Here is a 21,943-nt window from a genome sequence, read left to right on the forward strand (position 1 = left end):
AGAAAACTACTGTGGAATATACTGAAGTACAGCTGAAGAAAAATGCCTTTTATATTTTCACATACAGTTGGAACAAGCCACAAAGTAGTCTCTAATTTAGTATACAAGTATAAAACTAAAGACCAAGTCCGTTTTGCTATCGCAACAACAGTACCTAAAATTAACAGACAGAAGTTCGGAGATTTGGGGGGCACATCTGTCACAGTGTGTATCACAGGGATATTGGACCCCATAAGAAAAGTTGTTCTCTTCAAACCAAAGAGAAATGAGAGCAGTATGGAAAGCAGTATGCCATTTCCAAAACTGCCTGTAAGTCGTTTAGTGGAAAGTTATTTTTTTTTCCAGGCAATATTACTGTGGTAGCCTACCTAAATCTTCAGGGTGGCACCAAAAGTCACGTTTTATTGAGTGTAAGCAGAGAAGTAGCTCCTTTCTCTCTCTGTAGTAAATGTACCAGCCAAGGAGAATGTCAAAAAAATTTCCAGGGAAAATGGGAGCTGAATATGTGCATGTTACAGAACATTGTGAAGAGGTTTGTCCAGAATTAGACTAGATGGCAACATTCATTCACAAAAAGCTTCCTCAATCCAGATATTGGAGAAGAATTGAAGCTTTTTCACGGAGATGGATGTTTCACCTAGGTTATATATTCTCCCCACATTCCCGCTGATTACAATTTGAGGAAAATCAGGGAAGAAGATGAGGAAGTTAATAGCAATACTGCCTTATTTGCCCTATTAACATAGGGGCCACGACTCTAGCCAAATCTATCAGGCCTCAATTTAATGACATGGAGATTAATGGGTAAATTCAATTTCTGTTGGAAACTGCCGTCATTTCGGAAAGACGGCAGTTTCCAACTGTTTTAGGTTGGAAGGGTTTTGGGTTTGGAATGCCCGACTTGTCGGAAACCACGTGAGTTGTCGGAATCCACATATTTTGTCGGAAGTGCGGCCAAACTCAACAGGTTTTAGCCCCATTTCCGACAATATCAATCCGACTTTTAAAAAAGTTGGGTTGCCATTGTCAGAACGGCCAAAACCTGTCGAGTTTGGCCGAGTAGTCCAGAGACCCTCAGCTACTGCACATTAGCATGTTTCCTGCTTCGCACCTGCGGCAACCCCGGCGGACACAAACAAGCATTGCCAGCCAGGCATCCTCACCATGCCTCTCCACTCCTTAGAGCACGCCGAGGACTACAACTCCCATACTTCCCCGGCAGCAGTATGGCTTACGCTCAACTTCTTCCTGTATCACTCCCAGCCAATAAGAGCTGTTTGTTAAGCCCCTCCTTCTGCTATTAACCAATGCCATTGTGTGCTGTGTGATTGGCAGCTACAGTGAGCAGCCGGCACCGACTGCAACATTTGGCCAGCACGAAAAGGCTTGCGGACAGCGCGCTTCGGTCTGACAGGTAATCGGCCTACTGCTCCTGTTCTTGTACAGTCTGCATAGAGGCCTGTACGCTGTCACCTGGAGGTCTGCCTTACCCTCTGCAACCTGGGCCTCCTGCTGTAGGGATACATATTGTAGAGGTGTTCAGCAGTAGGGGTCTGTAACAAGCCAGGGGTTCTATGTAAAAGTGGATGGTGATAAAATTGTCAGGTTTGGCCGCTCATTGAATACGGACCTGTTTGATTCTTTCCATCGGAAAGGATCCGACAGGAATTGAATACATCCCTAAGTGGAAAATGTTACCAAAAACAGCTTTCTGGTTGGGATGTAGTTAAAATGCCGGCTGTCGGGATCCCGGCGTTCATGATACCGTCCCTGGAATCCCGACAGTGCCACCAGCCGGAATCCTGGCACAACAGGGCTATTTCCACTCGTGGGTGTCCATGACATCCATAGAGTGGGAATAGATCCTGTGGCGAGCGCACCAAGCCCGCAAGGGCACTCTTAGCGCCCGCCCCGCTGCCAGCATTTTAGCGGGAGGGATGCCGCTGTCGGCATATTGACAGCCGGCATCCTGTCCGCCGGTATAACATATCGCACCCTTCTTCAAGCAAAATAGAAAACTTCACAGATTTTTTTTTTACATCCTCTGGATAACCTTTTATTACTTATGCAGGGACTATGAAAGCAGATACTTAACAAATTTAATTTTTACATAATGGCTTTATAAAAGGGCTAGCTTAAAGGTAAAAATATCCACTCGGCTTTCTTTTAGAAAGAAAATCTGTGGACGAGTACTTTGTTAAAAGATTCTATTAAGCAACAAAAAGCATTTCCCGACAGATCAGTTAGGTTTAGAACCCATGGATCTATAAATTTAATTCTTAATGAATTACGGTCACGTCTTTTTGAGCTGCTGCAGGAAGCACATTTAGAGATCCTTACCTGGACGGTGGTTTTCTTGATAGCAGTTATGTCCACTAGGAGAATGAGCAAATGACTGGCTTTTTGGGCGGAAGATCAATGTTTGAATAATATGCCCCAACAGAGTGGTATTAAGGACAAATACAAGATTTGTGCTAAGTTTCTGCTTTTTACCTCAACCAAGACCTCACGCTAACATCTTTCTTCCCTCAACCAGAGGATGAGAAGGAAAAACTTAATACATGAGAATAGATCTTGTAGGAGCAATCTCGATCTACTTTCTAAGAGTGAAAGAATTCCAGAAGACCATTTATTTGTTCTGCCAGACCAACTAAGGAAACCATTGCAAGATGGATTAGAGAAGTAATTGTCTTCATCTATAAGAAGGAGAATCAAGGTACCCAAAATTCTTAAGGTACTGTCAACCAGAGCAGTGTCAACCTCATGCATGGGGAAGGTGCAGGCATCCGTAAAAGACATCTCAAACTCCAGGTGAAGGGGTAGGAGTTAAAATCACCGGCTAGGCAGACCACTGAAAAAAACTTCCTGTATCTACTTTGGAGAACAGTTCCTTTTAACCCAAAGTAATGGCTACCATAGAGTATCTTGAAGAAACAGAATTATCCCCTAAGATGCACACTCATATGCTTTAGTGTCTGTGTACCGCCCCATTAAATGGAAAATGTTCTATATGTACTTAATTTTCTGTGTCTATCTTCGTTAGACTTTGTAGAAAATGTGCGTATATGGTATTGCTGTAGTTATGATATCCAGCTAGTACAGCTTTGTAGCAGACTTATGGGTAGATGTAGTATAGCTATGCCGCTTTAGCTACCCTGCTTTTTGTCTTATTGAGATGAAGAAGGAAGCAATACTAATGAGATGTATTAATGTCTCGGTGGAGGGAAGGGGGAGTGGAAACTCGCTATGTTATCTGCTCACATACATACCAAGGCTTATAGAACATTTGAGCCTTACCGCATCTTCTTACATCTCCACTTGGTTGTTTTGTTCTAAATCAAAATGTTATTTTAAACTCCTAATATTTAGCTTAAATCAGGCATGTCGAAACTGCGACCCTCCAGCTGTTGAGAAACTATACATCCCAGCATGCCCTGAGACAGCTTTAGCATTCTCTGACAGCAAAACTGTGTCAGGGCATGCTGGGATATGTAGTTTCACAACAGCTGGAGGGCCGCAGTTTGGACATGCCTGGCTTAAATAAAAAGTTGGAGGTTAGCTGTTAAGAATAGGCATTTCCATGAAATATTTTGTTTGGCTGTAATTGTCTTCCTGAGTTCTGTCATGTAGTGTAATAGTAGATGTGTTCTGGATGGTGAAACACTACAACTATACCAGGACTAGTTGGGTGTAGGCAGAATTTGGGGTGTAACCTTGGCACCTGAGTTCCGGCAGATTGTGATTACAGGCACATTAATCAGAAATCTAGGTTCCTTTGTCTAATGTTTATATCTCATCATCATTTTTCACTTGCAGAGTTTGGAATAATCGCTGTGGTCTTTGCTGCTGTTTTGGCTTATTTCCCTTCCCGTCCCCCGGTTCCCCCCAGTATTGCTGCCGCTGCTCGCAGGCTAAGTTACAGGAGCAGTATTGGAAAGCTGCTTGGGTGAGTTTTGCATATACCCCACATAACTTGTATTAATTTGTTTTAGTAGTCGTGGTATCATTACAAGTTTATTTCTTCATCAGGGTCCAAAATGATTAACAGTCCTTACATTGGACTGTAAGTGTTAAGAGTTGATTGGGCACCACACAGTTAAGCTTTTAGCTCTCAGGATGCTCCAGTTTTCCAACTCGTATACCCCACCCCTGGCCTAGGGAAGCTAGTTTTAGTGTCGGTACTGGCAAAAGCCGGCGCACTGTTCACACAGCTGGGAGAAAAAAAAGGTTGTTTTCGGTTGGGTGTGGTTTGTGTTTGTTTTGTTTTTTTCCAATTATTATTACTAGACCTGTGTAGCTAAAGATTTGGAGCTTTGGGCTGATGCATTGAAGCAGTGGTTCTCAACCGCGGTCCTCAAGTACCCCCAACAGTTCATGTTTTCCTGGTCTCCTCACAGGATTGCAAGTGAAATAATTTGCTGGGTCTCTTAAAATGTGTCAGTGAGTAATGAATACACCTGTGCACCAGCTAGGTGACCTGGAAAACATGAACTGTTGGGGGTACTTGAGGACCGAGGTTGAGAACCACTGCACTAGAGTATAGTCTGAAGTTGGATGATGCCAGGGACCAGCTGTCTCTTATTGCTCGCTGTGTGCTCTGGCTACGTTCCTGGAAGGCAGATTCTAAAATGGGGTTGGAAGCTCTGGCTTTCGCTGGAAACATTGTTTGGCGCAGGATTGGCTAAGAATGTGGCTACGCTGGCTGCTTCTAAGTCTGCTTTCTGCAGCGGGGTACACTGGGGTTCCACAGGGATAACATCAGGGGTGTAGAGTTGGATCTTGATCCGAGGCACCAACAGGCTAAAAGCTTTGACTGTTACCAGGATGCTTAGCGCCGCCTCCTCTATAACCCCGCCTCCGTGCACAGGAGCTCAGTTTGTAAGTTGGTGCCTGGCAGCTAATAGGGAAAAGAGCTTTTCTATGAAGAAAGAAGACTTCAAGGGCTGCAGCATAGAGACTTAAGAGTGCTATATGTCACCGCATTTAACCCGAAGGCTGGGACAGTTTCCTTTTCGAAATTTTCGGTTTCAAGGCAAAGCAAAAGGGCAGGCTTTTTCAAGGCAGGTTGTCTCCAGCAAAGCGGCTAAGTCGCAGACTAAGCAAGCCTGGAAGGCCAGATACCCGACCCCCAAGCAGGTGGATAAGCCCTCTGCTTGACGAAGCGGGCCTCCTCCTTGGGGACCCCAGCGTGGGAGGCCTATTTCTGTGATTCGCAGCCTCATGGCACCAGTCAACTACAGATGCCTAGGTGCGAGAAGTAATCTCTCATGGGTATGCCCTCTCATTTGTGAGACGGCCCGCCCAACAGGTTTATTGCACCAAACCCCCTTCGCATTCAGGTGCAGCCTTGGCTTTCCAATGAGCTGTTCAGTCTTTACTGAACGTAGGGGTTATTATCCCTGTTCCCCGATTAACAACAGGGGAAGGGTTTTTACTCCCCTCCTTTCTCTTACGTACTAGAGCAGGCATGTCCAAACTGTGGCCCTCCAGCTGTTGAGAAACAACACATCCCAGCTTGCCCTGACGCAGCTTTAGCATTCTCTGACAGCAAAATTGTGTCAGGGTATGCTGGGATCTGTAGTTTCACAACAGCTGGAGGGCCGCAGTTTGGACATGCCTGTCCTAGAGGATGCTGGGGTCCACATTAGTACCATGGGGTATAGATGGGTCCACTAGGAGCCATTGGCACTTTAAGAGTTTGAGAGTGTGGGCTGGCTCCTCCCTCTATGCCCCTCCTGCCAGACACAGTTTAGAAAATGTGCTCGGAGGAGCCGTTCACAGCTAGGGGAGCTCCATAGGAGTTTCTCTGTTTTTTTTTATTTAAATAGAGTTTAGGTCCTGGCACTGCCATTCGGCTTCTCCACGGCACCGAGGGTTTTCACCAAGGTGATGACAGAGATGATGGTTCTCCTCCGCAAACAGGGGGTGAACATAATCCCATATCTGGATGTGATCTGTTGATAAAGGCATCGTCCAGGGAGAGGTTGCTGCAGTCCATTGTTCTCACGACTCATCTGCTCAGGGAACACGGTTGGATCCTGAATCTTCCAAACTCACATTTGGAGCCGACCAGGTGGTTGTCTTTTCTGGGAATGATCATCGACACAGAGGTGCAGAGGGTGTTTCTTCCAGAGGAGAAAGCGTTGGTGATATAAACAATGGTCCGGGATGTCCTGAAGGCAGCCCAGGTTTTGGTTCATCAGTGCATTCTCCTTCTGGGAAAGATGGTGGCCCCTTATGAGGCTCTACAGTATGGAGGGTTTCATGCCTGGCCCTTCCAACTGGATCTCCTGGACAAATGGTCGAGATCTCATCTACACATGCACCAGGGAATGCGTCTGTCGACAAAAGCCAGGATTTCTCTCCTCTGGTGGCTACAACTACCTCACCTTCTGGAGGACAGCAGGTTCGGGATTCAGGACTGGATCCTTCTAACCATGGATGCAAGTCTCCGGGGCTGAGGTGCAGTCACTTAGGGGGAAACTCCAAGGAAGGTGGTCAAGCCTGGAATCCAGCCTACCAATGAACATTCTGGAACTAAGAGCCGTCTACAACGGTCTTCTCCAAGCGGGCCCATCTTCTGCGAGATTGTGCCATTCATGTGCAGTCGGACAATGTAATGACAGTGGCTTACATAAAGCGACAGGGCAGAACAAAGAGCAGAGCTGCAATGTCAGAGGTTACAAGGATCATCCTCTGGGTGGAAAAACGTGCGTTGGCGCTGTCCGCAATCTTCATCCCGGGAGTAGACCACTGGGAAGCGGACTTCCTCAGCAGACACGATCCCCATCTGGGAGAGTGGGGACTCCATCCGGAGGTGTTCAGAGGTAACAGATCTTTGGGGTGTACCTCAAATAGACATGATGGCCTCTTGTCTCAACAAGAATCTTTGGTGGTATTGTTCCAGGTCGAGGCACCTGCAAGCCGTGGCGATGGACGCCCTATTGACTCCGTGGGTGTTCCAGTCGGTGTATGTGTTTCCTCCATTTCAACTCATTCCAAGAGTTCTAAAACTCATAAGGAGAACCAAGAATTCAGACGATCCTCATTGCTCCGGAATGGCCGAGAAGGGCTCGGTACGCGGATCTTCTGGATCTACTGCTAGAAGAGCCGAGGCCTTTTCCTCTTCGGGAGGACCTGCTGCAGCAGGGGCCATTCGCTTATCAAGACTTACCGTGGCTACGTTTGACGGCATGGAGGTTGAACGCCAGATAATAGCTCGGAAGGGCATTCCGAACAAGGTTATTCCTACCCTAATACAGGCTAGGAAAGGAGTAACGTCTAAACATTACCATCTTTGGAAAAAAAATGTATCTTGGTGTGAGTCCAAGAAGATTCCTACGGTGGAGTTTCAACTGTGACGGTTTCTCCTCCTCTTGCAGGCAGGTGTGGATATGAGCCTGAGGTTGGGATCCGTAAAGGTCCAGATTTCAGCCCTATTCATTTACTTCCAGAAACAGTTGGCTTCCCTCCCAGAGGTTCAGACCTTTTTGAAAGGGGTTCTGCACATCCAGCCTCCCTTTGTGCAGCCTACAGCACCATGGGATCTTAACGTGGTGCTGCAGTTTCTCCAATTGGATTGATTCGAGCATCTACAGGAGGTTGAGGTGAAGTTTCTCACATGGAAGGCTGTCACTTTGTTGGCCTTGGCCTTAGCTTCTGCTAGACGTGTGTCGGAGCTGGGGGCTTTGTCTTGTATGAGCCCCTACTTGATCTTCCATGAAGATAGAGCTGATCTCCGGACACGTCAGCAGTTCCTTCCGAAGGTTGTATCGGCATTTCATATCAACTAACCTATTGTGGTGCCAGTTGCTACTGACTCTTCAATTTCATCAAAGTCCTTGGATATTGTAAGGACTCTGAAAATCTATGTGAAGAGGACTACTCGTCACAGAAAATCGGACTCTGTTTGTCCTGTATGATCCCAAGAAACTTGGGTGTCCTGCTTCTAAGCAGACGATCTCTCGCTGGATCAGGTTCACTATCCAGCATGCGTATTCTACGGCAGGATTGCCGTGTCCTACGTCTGTTAAGGCCCACTCTACTCGTAAGGTGGGTTCTTCCTGGGCGGCTGCCCGGGGTGTATCGGCTTTACAGCTTAGCCAAGCGGCTACTTGTTCGGGGTCGTACACGTTTGCAAAGTTCTACAAGTTCGATACCTTGGCCGCAGAGGACCTGAAGTGTGGTCAATCAGTTTTGCAGGAGCCTCCGAGCTCTCCCTCCCGTTCTGGGAGCTTTGGTACATCCCCATGGTACTAATATGGGCCCCAGCATCCTCTAGGATGTAAGAGAAAATAGGCTTTTAATTACCTACCGGTAAATCCTTTTCTCGTAGTCCGTAGAGGATGCTGGGAGCCCGCCCAGCGCTTCGTAATCCTGCAGTGGTTACTTAGTTCAGTACTGCTTAGTTCTTGGTTTAGTACTGTTTTGTTACTTGGTTAAGTAATCTTCTTCAGCCGTTGCTCATGTTTCAAGCTAGCTAGTTAGCTTGGTTTGCTTTATGTGTGAGCTGGTGTGAATCTCGCCACTATCTGTGTATAATCCTTCTCTCGAAGTTGTCAGTCTCCTCGGGCACAGTTTCTAGACTGAGTCTGGTAGGAGGGGCATAGAGGGAGGAGCCATCCCACACTCTCAAACTCTTAAAGTGCCAATGGCTCCTAGTGGACCCGTCTATACCCCATGGTACTAATGTGGACCCCGGCATCCTCTACGGACTACGAGAAAAGGATTTACCGGTAGGTAATTAAAATCCTATTTTCCTGATTCGGAAACCCAATGAGATTTATCGGCCTATCCTCAATCTGAAATCTCTGAACAAGTTTTTGCGGGTGCCCAGATTCTGTATGGAAACACTATAGCCTATTTATCTGGCATCAGAGCCAGGGGATTTTATGGTATCCCTGGATATTCGGGATGCCTACCTACTTGTCCCTATAGCACCTGCTCATCAGAGATTTCTCTGCTTTGCTGTTCTGAAACTGCATTACCAGTTTCAGGCACTACCCTTTAGGCTGGCTACTGCTCCACTGGTATTTACCAAGTTGATGGCTGTTATGGCCGCTCAGCTGCGTCGTCAAAGGATCAGGGTGCTCCCATATTTGGATGACTTGTTGCTCCTGGCACAATCTCAGGAGGTTTGTACCTCCATCTTTGAATAACCATAGCCTTTCTACAATCTCACGGGTTGCTGATCAATTGGGAAAAGTCCTCCCTTGTCCCTTCGCAACGGATGTTGCATCTGGGGGCTTGCCTGTATTTGCAGGAAATGAGGCTCTTCCTGCCAGCAGACAAAGTTGCCAGACTGCAGTCAAGGGTCAGCAACGTACTCTGCACAATACCCGCATGTCCGTACATTTGGCAATGCAGGTTCTAGAGACCATGTTCTCCATATTTGATATGGTGGATTATGCCCTGTTTCGTTGCATGCTCCTACAACCACTGATCCTTACATGGTGGAAAATGCAGTATCATCAGATCAGGCGATGGTACTGTCTCTGGAGGTTCGTCTATCTCTCACCTGGTGGCTACAGACATCACACTTGGACAAAGGACGGCCATTCTGGATTCCAGATTGGGTGGTCCTCACCACGGATGCCAGTCTCCGTGGATGGGGCGCAGTAACTGGTCCATGCGTTTTTCAAGGTCGGTGGACTCAAGTTTAAAGTTGCTCGCCAATCAGTGTCCTGGAACTTCGGGCGATCTACAGGGCAGTTGAGTGCATGCTCCAGTGGGCTGCGACTCTCCTTCCGGCCGTCTCTGTATTTCTGCCAGGAATCCTCAACTGGGCAGCAGACATCCTCAGCCGGCAGGACGCCCACAACGGCAAATGAGCTCTGCACCCTGAAGTGTTCCAGAAACTGTTAACTGATGGGGACTGCCGGATGTGGACCTGATAGCCTCTCGTCACAATCACAAAGTACCAATTCATGGATCCAGGGCCAGAGATCCACAGGCAGCCTTTGTGGATGCTCTAGCAGTGCGGTGGATCTTCCATCTGTTTCCTCCGGTGTCACTGTTACTCAGAGTTCTTCGCAAGTTCAAGTGGTGAGGCGGCACCATGATACTGATAGCTTCCACATGGCCCAGGCGCCATTGGTTCGCCGATCTCTAAAATCTATCCATGGACATGCCATTCCTATTACCACAGCCGACCAGACCTCCCTGTCTGCATTGGGACCTGGCTTGACTGTCTTTGACGGCTTGGCTCTTGAGTCATCAGTCCTCAGAGCTAAGGTGTTATAAGAAGCAGTGATACAGACATTGCTGAGGGCTCGTAAGCCGTCTTTAGCCTGCATTGATTACCGGATTTGGTACGCTTATTTTCAGTGGTGTGCGCTTAGGCGCTATGACTCTTGTTCCTTTAGGGTCTCCAGGGTACTGGCCTTTCTGCAAGCAGGGTTAGACCTTGGTCTTCGCCTAGCATCCCTGAAAGTACACATTTCTACACTATCAGTGTGGTTTCAACTAAAGATTGCTTCACTACAATATGTCCTAGAGGATGCTGGGGTCCACATTAGTACCATGGGGTATAGACGGGTCCACTAGGAGCCACTGGCACATTAAGAAATTAACAGTGTGGGCTGGCTCCTCCCTCTATGCCCCTCCTACCAGACTTAGTTTAGAAAATGTGCCCGGAGGAGCCGGTCACAGCTAGGGGAGCTCCATAGGAGTTCTTTTAGTTTTATTTTTTTTGTTAGAGTTTAGGCACAGGGAGGCTGCTAGCAACAGCCTCCCTGCTTCAAGGGACTAAGGGGGAGGGAGTAGTGTCCGCCCTGCGGGGTCTGAGCCACTATCAGAACACTGAGCTCCTGAGGGGATCGAACGTTCGCTCACCCCAGCAGCATGCCGCCCCCCCTTACAGAGCCAGAATATCAGTGGCGAGTAGGTCACCGGCACCCCTGGCAAGCGGGGAGCCGGTGTGAAGATGGCGGCAACAAGTTAGGGAGTGCAGTACTAACTGCGCTCCGTGGCTCAGCAGTACATGGTGCGGTGCTGTGAGGGGCGCCCTGAGCCAGCGCCTACACCCTACACTGTCCAGCAAGCCTGTCAGGGTCCCAGGATCGCTGCCAGCACAATTCCTCAGGCCAGTATAATCTTCAGAAGAGCGAGAAGATAGCGCCATGAAAGGGGGCGAAGCTTCTCCTCAGAGCGGACCCAGCAGCGTTCACCGTCATTTTCCTGCCTGCAGAAGAGCTGACAGGGAGAGCTGTCCCTCCAAGTCAACTCCAGCTATCTTGTACATATTGTACGGTACAGGGGGATGTAGAATGCAGGGGGAGGCTGTGTAAAGTCTGTGTAATCTTTTAAGGTACACAGACGGCGCTGGTAGTGTCATTAGTCTACCTTAAAAAGTGCTGTGTGTGGGTTGGCTCCAATCTCTGTCTCTCTCTGGCATGCTTGGGGGGAAACTGTCTGACATTTCCCTGTGTGTGTGGGTGTTTACTATCTCACAAAGCCATGTATAGGGACTCTGTGTCATATGCTGCAGTAGATGTTTCCTCAGGGGGGATCCATTCCATGTACACAGGATTGTAATGCTTTGTCTCAAATCTCTATTGTTGAAGCGAATACTGAGACTGAATCTCAGGTGTTGAAGAAGTTTGGTCAGGCTCTGTCCCTATTCCTGCAAAATTTCCTAGCATGTTCCCAAAGAAACGTGCACTTGCCCAAATCATGCAAGATGACACTGATACCGATTCTGAAACTGCAGACGGTGATGGGGAGGTGCTGAGGGGGGCGGCATCCCTTGTTAAAGGGGTACAGCTCATGATTGAGGCCATTAGACATGTGTTAATCACCACACCTGAGCAGGTTGAGGAGGCTTACTTCACTGACCATAAGAGCCTTGCTAACCTTCCCTGCATCTAAAGAATTAAATGTTATATTTGAAAACTCGGAGAAAAAAATTCCAGATCCCAAAAAGGGTTCTGGTTGCTTTTCCCTTCCCTGAGGAAGATAGGAAAAAATGGGAAAACCCACCCATTGTGGACACATCTGACTCCAGACTGTCTAAAAAGGTGGTTTTACCTGTTCCTGGATCTACTGTGTTAAAGGAACTGGCTGATCGTAAAATTGACACTACGCTCAAATCCATTTACATTGTCTGCCTGGATTCTTGGGTACAGGATATTGTGCCCCAGGGGTACAGACTGGAGTTTCGAGAACTCCCGCCTCACCGATTTCTTCAAATCAGGCTTGTCAACTTTGCTGACAGACAGGGCTATCCTACAGGAAGCCATCCTACAATTGAAAAAGTCACATCATTGTCCCAGTTCCACCTCATATGCAAAACAAGGGTGGTTATTCAGATCTTTTCTTGGTACCGAAACTGGATGGTTCGGTCAGAACAATTTGACTTTAAAATCATTGAACCCTTACTTGAAGGTGTTCAAATTCAAAATGGAGTCTCTCAGAGCAGTGATTGCAGGTCTGGAGGAGGGAGAGTTTCTGGTATCCCTGGATATCAAGGATGCGTACCTCCACATTCCGATTTGGCCGTCTCAACAGGCTTATCTCAGATTTGCACTGTTAGACAGTCACTATCCATTCCAGGCACTGCCATTCTGTCTCTCCACAGCACCGAGGGTGTTCACCAAGGTGATGGCAGAGATGGTGGTTCTCCACCGCAGACAAGGGGCGTCCATAATCCCATATCTGGACGATCTGCTGCTAAAGGCATCGTCCAGGGAGAATTTGTTGCAGTCCATTGTTCTCACGACTCATCTGCTCAGGGAATACGGTTGGATCCTGAATCTTCCAAAATCACTTTTGGAGCCGACCAAGAGGTTGTCTTTTCTGGGAATGATCCTCGATACAGAAGTGCATAGGGTGTTTCTCCGGGTGGGTCCACAGGTTATCCACAGGATAACAATGGGATATGATGGTGCGACAGCGGATTGGTACCAAACGATCACAAGCCTTCAGGCCTCCCAGGATGCAACGGACTCGTCCATATATCCCCGTCCACTGGCTCAGTCAAATCAGTTTTTTGTTTGGTACGGCAGGAGTTGGACCATGGTCACAGGGCTGCTGTGTTTGGCAGCCCTAAACTTTTTTATTTTATTTTTATAGTCTTACTACATTGTTTTGAGTGATATTTCCTAACAGCGTCTTACCAGCATATTGGAAAGAGTCGCTCCAACAACTCTCCGCTGGGTCGTAACAACGCTTACCCACGGTACAAGTGTTGTCTCGTCGGGCGTCTGTGTCGGATACTCTAGCAGGTCCAAGCAGACGTTACCAGGCTGCGGCCAGAGCACGGGGAGAAGGTAAGGCATCGGTTCCACTTAGAAGAGGAATAGGGACACAGCCGCTCAGTTTGGGAGGAGACTACCAAACAGTAGCTGACGCGCCGCCACCACGGGTGCTCCAGTGCTAGGCCTTAGGGATCAGTAGGCACCAGGATTAGTTTGAGGCTGCGATCCCTGGGGTTGATGTCAGCAGTGCGGAGTCAGACGCTCTCCTGGTCACCCCTCCCCCCAGTTCATGACCAGTTTCCGTGCGTCTCCCGCCATGAGCTGGTTCCTCACTTCCATCTCAGACGCTGCCACGAGGGGTCTCGGGCGCAGCATAGACCAATGCGTCTGTATACACTGTGTTACCTCTAGAGATTGGGTCTCAGACGTGTGCGTCTGCATGTACTGCCGTTCACTGAGCGTCTGTGTCCACTAAAAAGTAGCAGTGCGGCAGTGTACACTAGTAGCGTCTGGATGCACTCAGCGTTCGCTAACGCATTAATCGATCCGGGAAGTGGGGTCAGTCTCCCTGTATCCCACTCTACGGAGTAAGAGTTATACAGCACTAAAATTCTATCTACTTTTGTTAGTGTGAATAGTTAACTTTAGTGCCTATTGCATATGAGTCTGTGTACATTACTATGGTTTTATTCGCAAATGCGTCTGAATATGTTAAATAACTGTATAGAACAGAATTCAGTAAATGTACTCCTACATACTTGATATGTGTTCGCAGTTGATAATATGCTCATATGACTAATATATAACATGTGACTGACTGCTAGTGTGATTGCTGACTTTATATGTGTTTGTCAGTGTCCCTTCAGAGCCTCAATGCTGGTGCTTGGATTGGGGTCAGATTGAGATCACTTTAATACAAGTAAAGTGATTACAGTCACAGATTGTGTAATATACTGTGTAAAGCTGATTATTTATCATGTCTAAGAGCGGCAAAGGTGACAAGGTTTCATTAACAGTAACACCAACACTTATAACATGTTTATCCTGTAAGGTAGGGTAATCAGCTCATCATCTGGTACATGATGGGTTATGTGCAAATTGTTTTGCGTTTCAGCAGATTGCAAGGCAGATCCCTGTCCAACGACAAATAGATCCACCTTGGGCTATGTTTGCACAAACCTTATCCAGTATAGCTGACAGGTTGGTCCCTACAGCTTCAACCTCAGTAATAGGGTATACTGTTAACCCATACATGCAGCTCCCGACTTATGTTTTAGCCCCAACAGCTTCCACAAATCAACAAGCTGATAAACCAAGGTGAAATATATCATCAAATTCACAGGCTACACAGGATGATACATCAGATGAGGATAACTCCATTTACTCTACCTCACCATATGAAGAACAGGTAGAAGGTTTCAGCTCAGAGGATATAGCTGAGTTAATTGGAGTAATGAAGGCTATTCTGTCTCTAGAGGATTCAGCAGAGCTAATAATAAAAACTAAAGCACCTCTGTTTAAACGTCCCAAAACAGTTAGGGTTGGGTTTCCAGGGTCTGAAGAACTGACGGAAATTATGGAGGAAGCTTGGGCTACACCCAATAAGAAATCTAGAATTCCAAAAAAATGGGATTCCGATTACCCTTTTCCAACTGGGGACTGTTTAAAAAGAGAAGTGCCTCCTAAGGTAGATATGCACGTCATTCGATTAGTGCGAAAATCTATTTTGCCGTTACCATCAACATCATTAAATGATGTCACAGACAGAAGAGTGGATGGTTTTTTTAAAAACATATTTTCTCTGTCAGGGGCAGTCATAAGGCCAGCTATGGCCTCAGCCTGGATGGCAAAAGCGGTAGTCGAATGGGCTGACGAGCTGGAAAACGGGCTTTCAGCACCTACTAGGGAGCAGGAATCCCATATAGCTCATATGAAACAGGCTGCGCTATTCTTAGAAGAAGCAGCAATGGATATGGGTACAATTGCTTCCAAAGCGTCAGCCTTAACGATAGCTGTTCGCAGAGCGATTTGGCTACGTACATGGAAAGCTGATTCAGAATCCAAGAAGGTTCTGGAAGCTTTGCCTTTTGTTGGAAATATTATTTTTGGTAAAGGTTTCCTGCCAGTTATAACCCTAGGCCTAGGGGTTCGGGGTTTCAGCCATTTTGTGGCAAAGTAAAACAAAAGTCAAAAATAATTCAAAACAGACCCAGTACAATAAGTCTGGTAAAGCAAAGAAGGAATGGGCCAGCTTCCAAACCAGAACAGAAACCATCAGCCTGATGGTGCGGGCCTCCACCTGGGAGACCCCAAGGTAGGGGGCCGACTTCTTCAGTTTGCACACATATGGCATCAGTCCACGACAGATGCTTGGGTGCAAGAAGTGGTATCTCTGGGTTATGTTTTCCCTTTCAAGAAGCAGCCTCCTCAAAGGTTTTTTAGCACCAGCCCATCTCATATAGAGGCGAAGGCCAGAGCGCTGCAAGAAGCAGTTCAGAAATTGCTTCAAACTGGGGTAATTATTCCAGTACCCCCGGCACAACGGTGGCAGGGTTTTTACTCCAACCTGTTTTTGGTTCAGAAGCCAAATGGATTTTTCTGGCCAATTCTCAATCTCAAAATGTTAAACAAATACATTTGCGACCCAAGGTTCCACATAGAGACGTTACGCTCCATAGTTTTGGCCATGGAACTGGGGAATTACATGGTATTTCTGGATATACAGGATGCTTACCTGCATTACCTATAGCACTGTCTCATCAGTGTTACCTCAGGTTCGCCATCCTCCAGCAACATTTTCAGTTCCAGGCCTTACTTTTTGGGTTACCCACAGCCCCCAGAGTATTTACCAAGATTATGCTGGTTATGGCAGTTTATCTCCGCAAGCAGGGTATACGGATTTTTCCATACCTTGACGATCTTTTAATCCTGGCACAATCCCAAGAATTGCTCTTGAACCATCTCCAACAGACAATAACTTGTCTACAGAAACACGGATGGCTCATAAATTGGGCAAAATAGTCTCTGATTCTGTCACAACGGATGATTCACTTGGGGGCTGTATTGGATTCAAGTTTGCAGAAAATATTTTTACCTCGGGGAAAAGATATCCAAGGTGCAGTTAATGACTCCGGAATTGTTACACAGTCAGACAATATCAATTCACGCAGCAATGCGACTGATGAGTTTGATGGTGTCAACATTCGACATGGTGGAATATGTACAATTCCACTCAAGACCTCTGCAGCATCTGATTCTGACCAGATGGAATGGAGTACATCAGACAATAAAGAAACAAATGATGATACTTCCAGTAAAGGTAAAAAGGTCATTAGCCTGGTGGCTACAGACATCCCATCTAGACAAGGGGAGACCCTGTTGGATATCAGATTGGGAGATCCTGACAACGGATGCCAGTCTACAGGGCTGGGGAGCAGTGTCCGGAAGATTATGGTTCCAGGTACAATGGACCACAGAAGAAAGTCGCCTGCCAATAAACTTATTGGAAAAACGGGCCATATACATGGCACTGGTTCAGGCAAAGGACATTCTGCAAGGAAAACCAGTCCAGATCCGCTCGGAACAATGCAACGGCAGTAGCGTACCTCAACCATCAGGGAGGAACTCGCAGCAAAAAAGCAATGAAGGAGGTAAGTCACATACTAAAGTGGGCAGAACTCCATCTTCGAGCATTGTACGCAGTGTTTGTTCCAGGAGTCCTAAACTGGGAAGCGGACTCTCTCAGTCAACACACCATTCAAGCAAGCAGATGAGCTCTACACCCGGAAGTTTTTCAGACTCTAGTAAACAAGTGGGGTTTGCCAGAGAGTGATCTCATGGCGTACCGTCTGAACAACAAAGTTCAGGCATACGGGTCAAGAACAAAGGATCCCGGAGCGATCCTTGTGGACGCACTGTCAGTGAAATGGGACTTTCACCTGGCATATCTGTTTCCTCCAATCTCCCTGCTACCCAGGGTGGTGAGAAAAATAAAGCAAGCAAAGGGTGCCGTGATGCTAATAGCTCCGGCTTGGCACAGTGGGCATTGGTACATAGATCTGCAAAGGATGTCGTTGGATGCTCCAATTCTGCTCCCTCAACGTCCAGATCTACTGATGCAGGGTCCTTGTTATCACAGGCATCTGGATCGGCTGTCTTTGACGGTGTGGCTGTTGAAACCTCTATCCTGAAGTCAAGAGGTTTTTCACAACAGGTAATTCAAACTGTTCTCAGAGCAAGGAAACCCTCCTCAGCTCGCATTTATCACCGAATATGGCAAGCCTATATTCATTGGTGCAGTGAAAGAAGTATGGATCTAAAATCTTTCAGAGTATCCAGAATCTTAGATTTCCTTCAGGCAGGAATGAATAAGGGGTTGAAGGTGGCTTCCTTCAGAGTTCAAGTATCCGCATTGACTGTATGGTTCCAAAAGAAAATTGCCACTTTACAGGATGTGCGTACTTTTTTCCAGGGAATGCTGCGCATTCAACCACCCTTTGTTCCTCCTGCAGTACCTTGGGATTTAAGTCTGGTCCTCATAGCCCTTCAAAGGGCTCCATTTGAACCACTTAATAAAGTGGATCTTAAATGGTTGACAGCTAAAGTTCTCTTTCTACTGACTATGGCATCAGCTAGAAGAGTGTCAGATTTAGGAGCGCTGTCATGTAAGTCTCCTTTTCTGATTTTCTATCCAGATAAATCCGTTCTCAGAACTAAGTCTGGTTATCTTCCTAAGGTAGTCTCTAAGTTTCACCTTAACAAAGAAATTGTAGTCCCTGCTTTTCAGGTATCGGGACTTTCTGCGGGAGAAGCATCGCTGGACGTAGTCCGTGCATTATGAATCTAGGTGGATCGTACCAGTGCCGTCAGAAAGACAGATTCTCTCTTCGTTCTCTACGGATTTCACAAGAGGGGACGGCCTGCAACTAAACAGACGCTAGCAAGATGGCTTCGAATGACAATTTCAGAAGCATATTCTCTAACTGATCTTCCTGTTCTGGCTAATGTCTCTGCTCACTCTACACGTAAGGTAGGTCCTTCATGGGCAGTACAACATGGTGCTTCCGCAGAACAGATATGTAAGGCAGCCACATGGTCTTCCAATTAACACATTCATTAGACATTATGCCTTGCATACTTTTGCCTCTCATGACGCTGAATTCGGACGTAAGGTTCTCCTGTCTAATCAGGAGCTTCCCCACCACTAAAAATTGCTTTGGGAATTCCCATTGTTGTCCTGTGGATAACCTGTGGACCCAGCCGGAGAAATATACGTTATGGTAAGAACTTACCGTTGATAACGGTATTTCTCCTATGTCCACAGGGATCCCACCCTGACGCACCTGATTTGAGAATCTTTATACTCCCTAACCTCTTCCCTCTTGCATGGAAGGGTGTGCATGTGTGTTGTTCTCTCCTGGATAGGGTTCTACATAATGCTCCTGCCTAAATGCTTTGGAATACAACTGATTTGACTGAGCCAGTGGGTGGGGATATATGGAGGAGCCCGTTGCATCCTGGGAGGCCTGAAAGCTTGTGATCGTTTGGTACCAATCCACTGTCGCGCCATCATATCCCATTGTTATCCTGTGAAAACCTGTGGACATAGGAGAAATACCGTTATCAACGGTAAGTTCTTACCATAACGTATATTTCTCCCGGAGGAGGAAGCGTTGGTGTTGCAAACAATTGTTCGGGATGTCCTGAAGCCAGCCCGGGTTTCGGTTCATCAGTGCATTTTCCTTCTGGGGAAGCTGGTGGCCCCTTACGAGGCTCTACAGTGTTTCATGCTCGGCCCTTCCAACTGGATCTCCTGGACATGTGGTCAGGGTCTCATCTACACATGCATCAGAGAATACATCTGTCGCAGAAAGCCAGAATTTCACTCATCTGGTGGCTGCAACTACTTCACCTTCTGGAGGGCCACAGGTTTGGGATTCAGGACTGGGTCCTTCTAACGACAGATGCAAGTCTCCGGGGCTGGGGGCACAGTCACTCAGAGGGGAACCTTCCAAGGACGGTAGTCAAGCCTGAAATCCAGCATTCCAATAAACATTCTGGAACTAAGAGCCATCTACAACGGTCTTCTCCAAGCGGCCCATCTTCTGCGAGATCGAGCAATTCAAGTGCAGTCGGAACAATGTAACGACAGTTTATGAACAAATTGTATCCGGCGCCCTACTTGTGTGGATAAATGCTGTGGCAGCAAGATTGTGATGGAGGTTAAACCCAAAACCTCTAGGGATATACAACGTAAGGGTACACAATTGCGCCTGAATATGTAATAGTATTAATTGCGTTTGAATGACAGGTAAACAATATATAAGTAAAGAAAGTGTGTATTCTATAAAACAAAATGACAAAAAGAATGAATAAATAAAAAAAGTATAAATAAATGAAAAAAGTAAGTCCAAAGTACAGTGCAATAGAGTGTGGCGTCCCACCTCATTGAATTGCACTCAATCGTATACCACAAAGTGTGGAGGGGCATATAACAACACAGTCCCAAAAGGAGCTCACTATGTGATATATGAGTCACGGTGAAAAAGTCTATTGCGGAGGCTGGATCCTGTCTCGAGAGGGGGTGCGATCTTCCGACAGTGCTAGCAGTGATGGGGTACCCCAAATGGCTGTGCGGGAGGGATAAGTTGCAGGGAGACAGGTGATCGCTGGCTCTGGACTTGCCGCTCTCTACCTCAGTCCATTGCGGCGGAAGGTGCCCGTGTAAACAGGCGTCTGCCGCCAGCCGGATCCGAGGGATATGGTCGTGTCTCTGGGGGGGAAAAGTGCCACTGACTCCTAGACCCGGAGCGGGACTGTCCGCAGTGCACCTCCCCACTTACAGAGCCCTTACCTTGTTCCTCTGCGCTTGGTTCCCAGCGTCCGCTGCCACCTTGCTTCCCTGTCAGTCTTGCAGCTTTTCATCCGGTTTCTACTTCCTGTTCCTCGCGGTCACGTGACCCGGTCCTGTTCCTCAAGGCCTCCAACGCCGTGGGTGATAGATGTATTGAGGAATACAGAGCTCAACTGTGTTGGAAAGGAGTACTGTAGTTTGTTTGAAGAAGTGTCCTGTGTTTTCTCCTACGCGTGTCGACCTTTCTGGGTCTTCCTCAGGGAGTCCTTGAGTGCCATCTTTAGTATGGGCTATTTATGCCCATACTTGCTTATGTCATTGAAAGGGGGTGTGTCTCTCTGTTTTTATTAGGGAATTGCTGAAAAACGACTATACAGACATATATACATTAGGAAAGATATGCATGGGAAGGATGAAATAAAGAAAAATAATAATAGTAATAATAATAATAAAAATAAACAGGAGATATATATAAATAATGACCATATAGAAATGATTTTGAAAATAAATAATTAGTGAATAGTGATATGTAATAGGAGTTCATCTATGGGGAGATGGTTAGTTTTATAAACATTATTTATTGCTAAATTGAGTTTATTAACAGTCTGTAGTTTATGGGTTACTAGTTAATGAATGAGTTTATTCACTAATCAGGTAATAATATATTAATATATTTTGTCCACATAATACAGTTTTCAGCCACTCATTTAATTAAGGTTTTATCCGTAAATTACAGACTGTCAATAAACTCATTCATTAACTAGTAACCCATAAACTACAAACTGTTAATAAACTCAATTTAGCAATAAATAATGTTTATAAAACTAACCATCTCCCCATAGATGAACTCCTATTACATATCAATATTCACTAATTATTTATTTTCAAAATCATTTCTATATGGTCATTATTTATATATATCTTCTGTTTATTTTTCTTATTATTATTATTATTATTATTATTATTATTATTATTATAACTATTATTATTTTTCTTTATTTCATCCTTCCCATGCATATCTTTCCTAATGTATATATGTCTGTATAGTCGTTTTTCAGCAATTCCCTAATAAAAACAGAGACACACCCCTTTTCAATGACATAAGCAAGTATGGGCATAAATAGCCCATACTAAAGATGGCACTCAAGGACTCCCTGAGGAAGACCCAGAAAGGTCGACACGCGTAGGAGAAAACACAGGACACTTCTTCAAACAAACTACAGTACTCTTTTCCAACACAGTTGAGCTCTGTATTCCTCAATACATCTGTCACCCACGGCGTTGGAGGCCTTGAGGAACAGGACCGGGTCACGTGACCGCGAGGAACAGGAAGTAGAAACCGGATGAAAAGCTGCAAGACTGACAGGGAAGCAAGGTGGCAGCGGACGCTGGGAACCAAGCGCAGAGGAACAAGGTAAGGGCTCTGTAAGTGGGGAGGTGCACTGCGGACAGTCCCGCTCCGGGTCTAGGAGTCAGTGGCACTTTTCCCCCCCAGAGACACGACCACATCCCTCGGATCCGGCTGGCGGCAGACGCCTGTTTACACGGGCACCTTCCGCCGCAATGGACTGAGGTAGAGAGCGGCAAGTCCAGAGCCAGCGATCACCTGTCTCCCTGCAACTTATCCCTCCCGCACAGCCATTTGGGGTACCCCATCACTGCTAGCACTGTCGGAAGATCGCACCCCCTCTCGAGACAGGATCCAGCCTCCGCAATAGACTTTTTCACCGTGACTCATATATCACATTGTGAGCTCCTTTTGGGACTGTGTTGTTATATGCCCCTCCACACTTTGTGGTATACGATTGAGTGCAATTCAATGAGGTGGGATGCCACACTCTATTGCACTGTACTTTGGACTTACTTTTTTCATTTATTCATACTTTTTTTTATT

General features: G+C 46.5%; 1 protein-coding gene across 2 annotated transcripts in view; it reads left to right on the plus strand.

The window, feature by feature from the left end:
* The window catches only part of SLC49A4 (solute carrier family 49 member 4), a 267,167-nt gene that overhangs the window by 130,573 nt on the left and 114,651 nt on the right, over positions 1-21,943 (plus strand). For both annotated transcript variants that reach the window (XM_063934048.1, XM_063934049.1), the window contains exon 4: positions 3,817-3,946. In XM_063934048.1, the coding sequence (XP_063790118.1) occupies positions 3,817-3,946 (130 nt within the window). The remainder of the gene's footprint in view (positions 1-3,816; positions 3,947-21,943) is intronic.

Source organism: Pseudophryne corroboree, chromosome 7 (assembly GCF_028390025.1).
Source record: "Pseudophryne corroboree isolate aPseCor3 chromosome 7, aPseCor3.hap2, whole genome shotgun sequence".
Lineage (NCBI taxonomy): Eukaryota > Metazoa > Chordata > Amphibia > Anura > Myobatrachidae > Pseudophryne > Pseudophryne corroboree.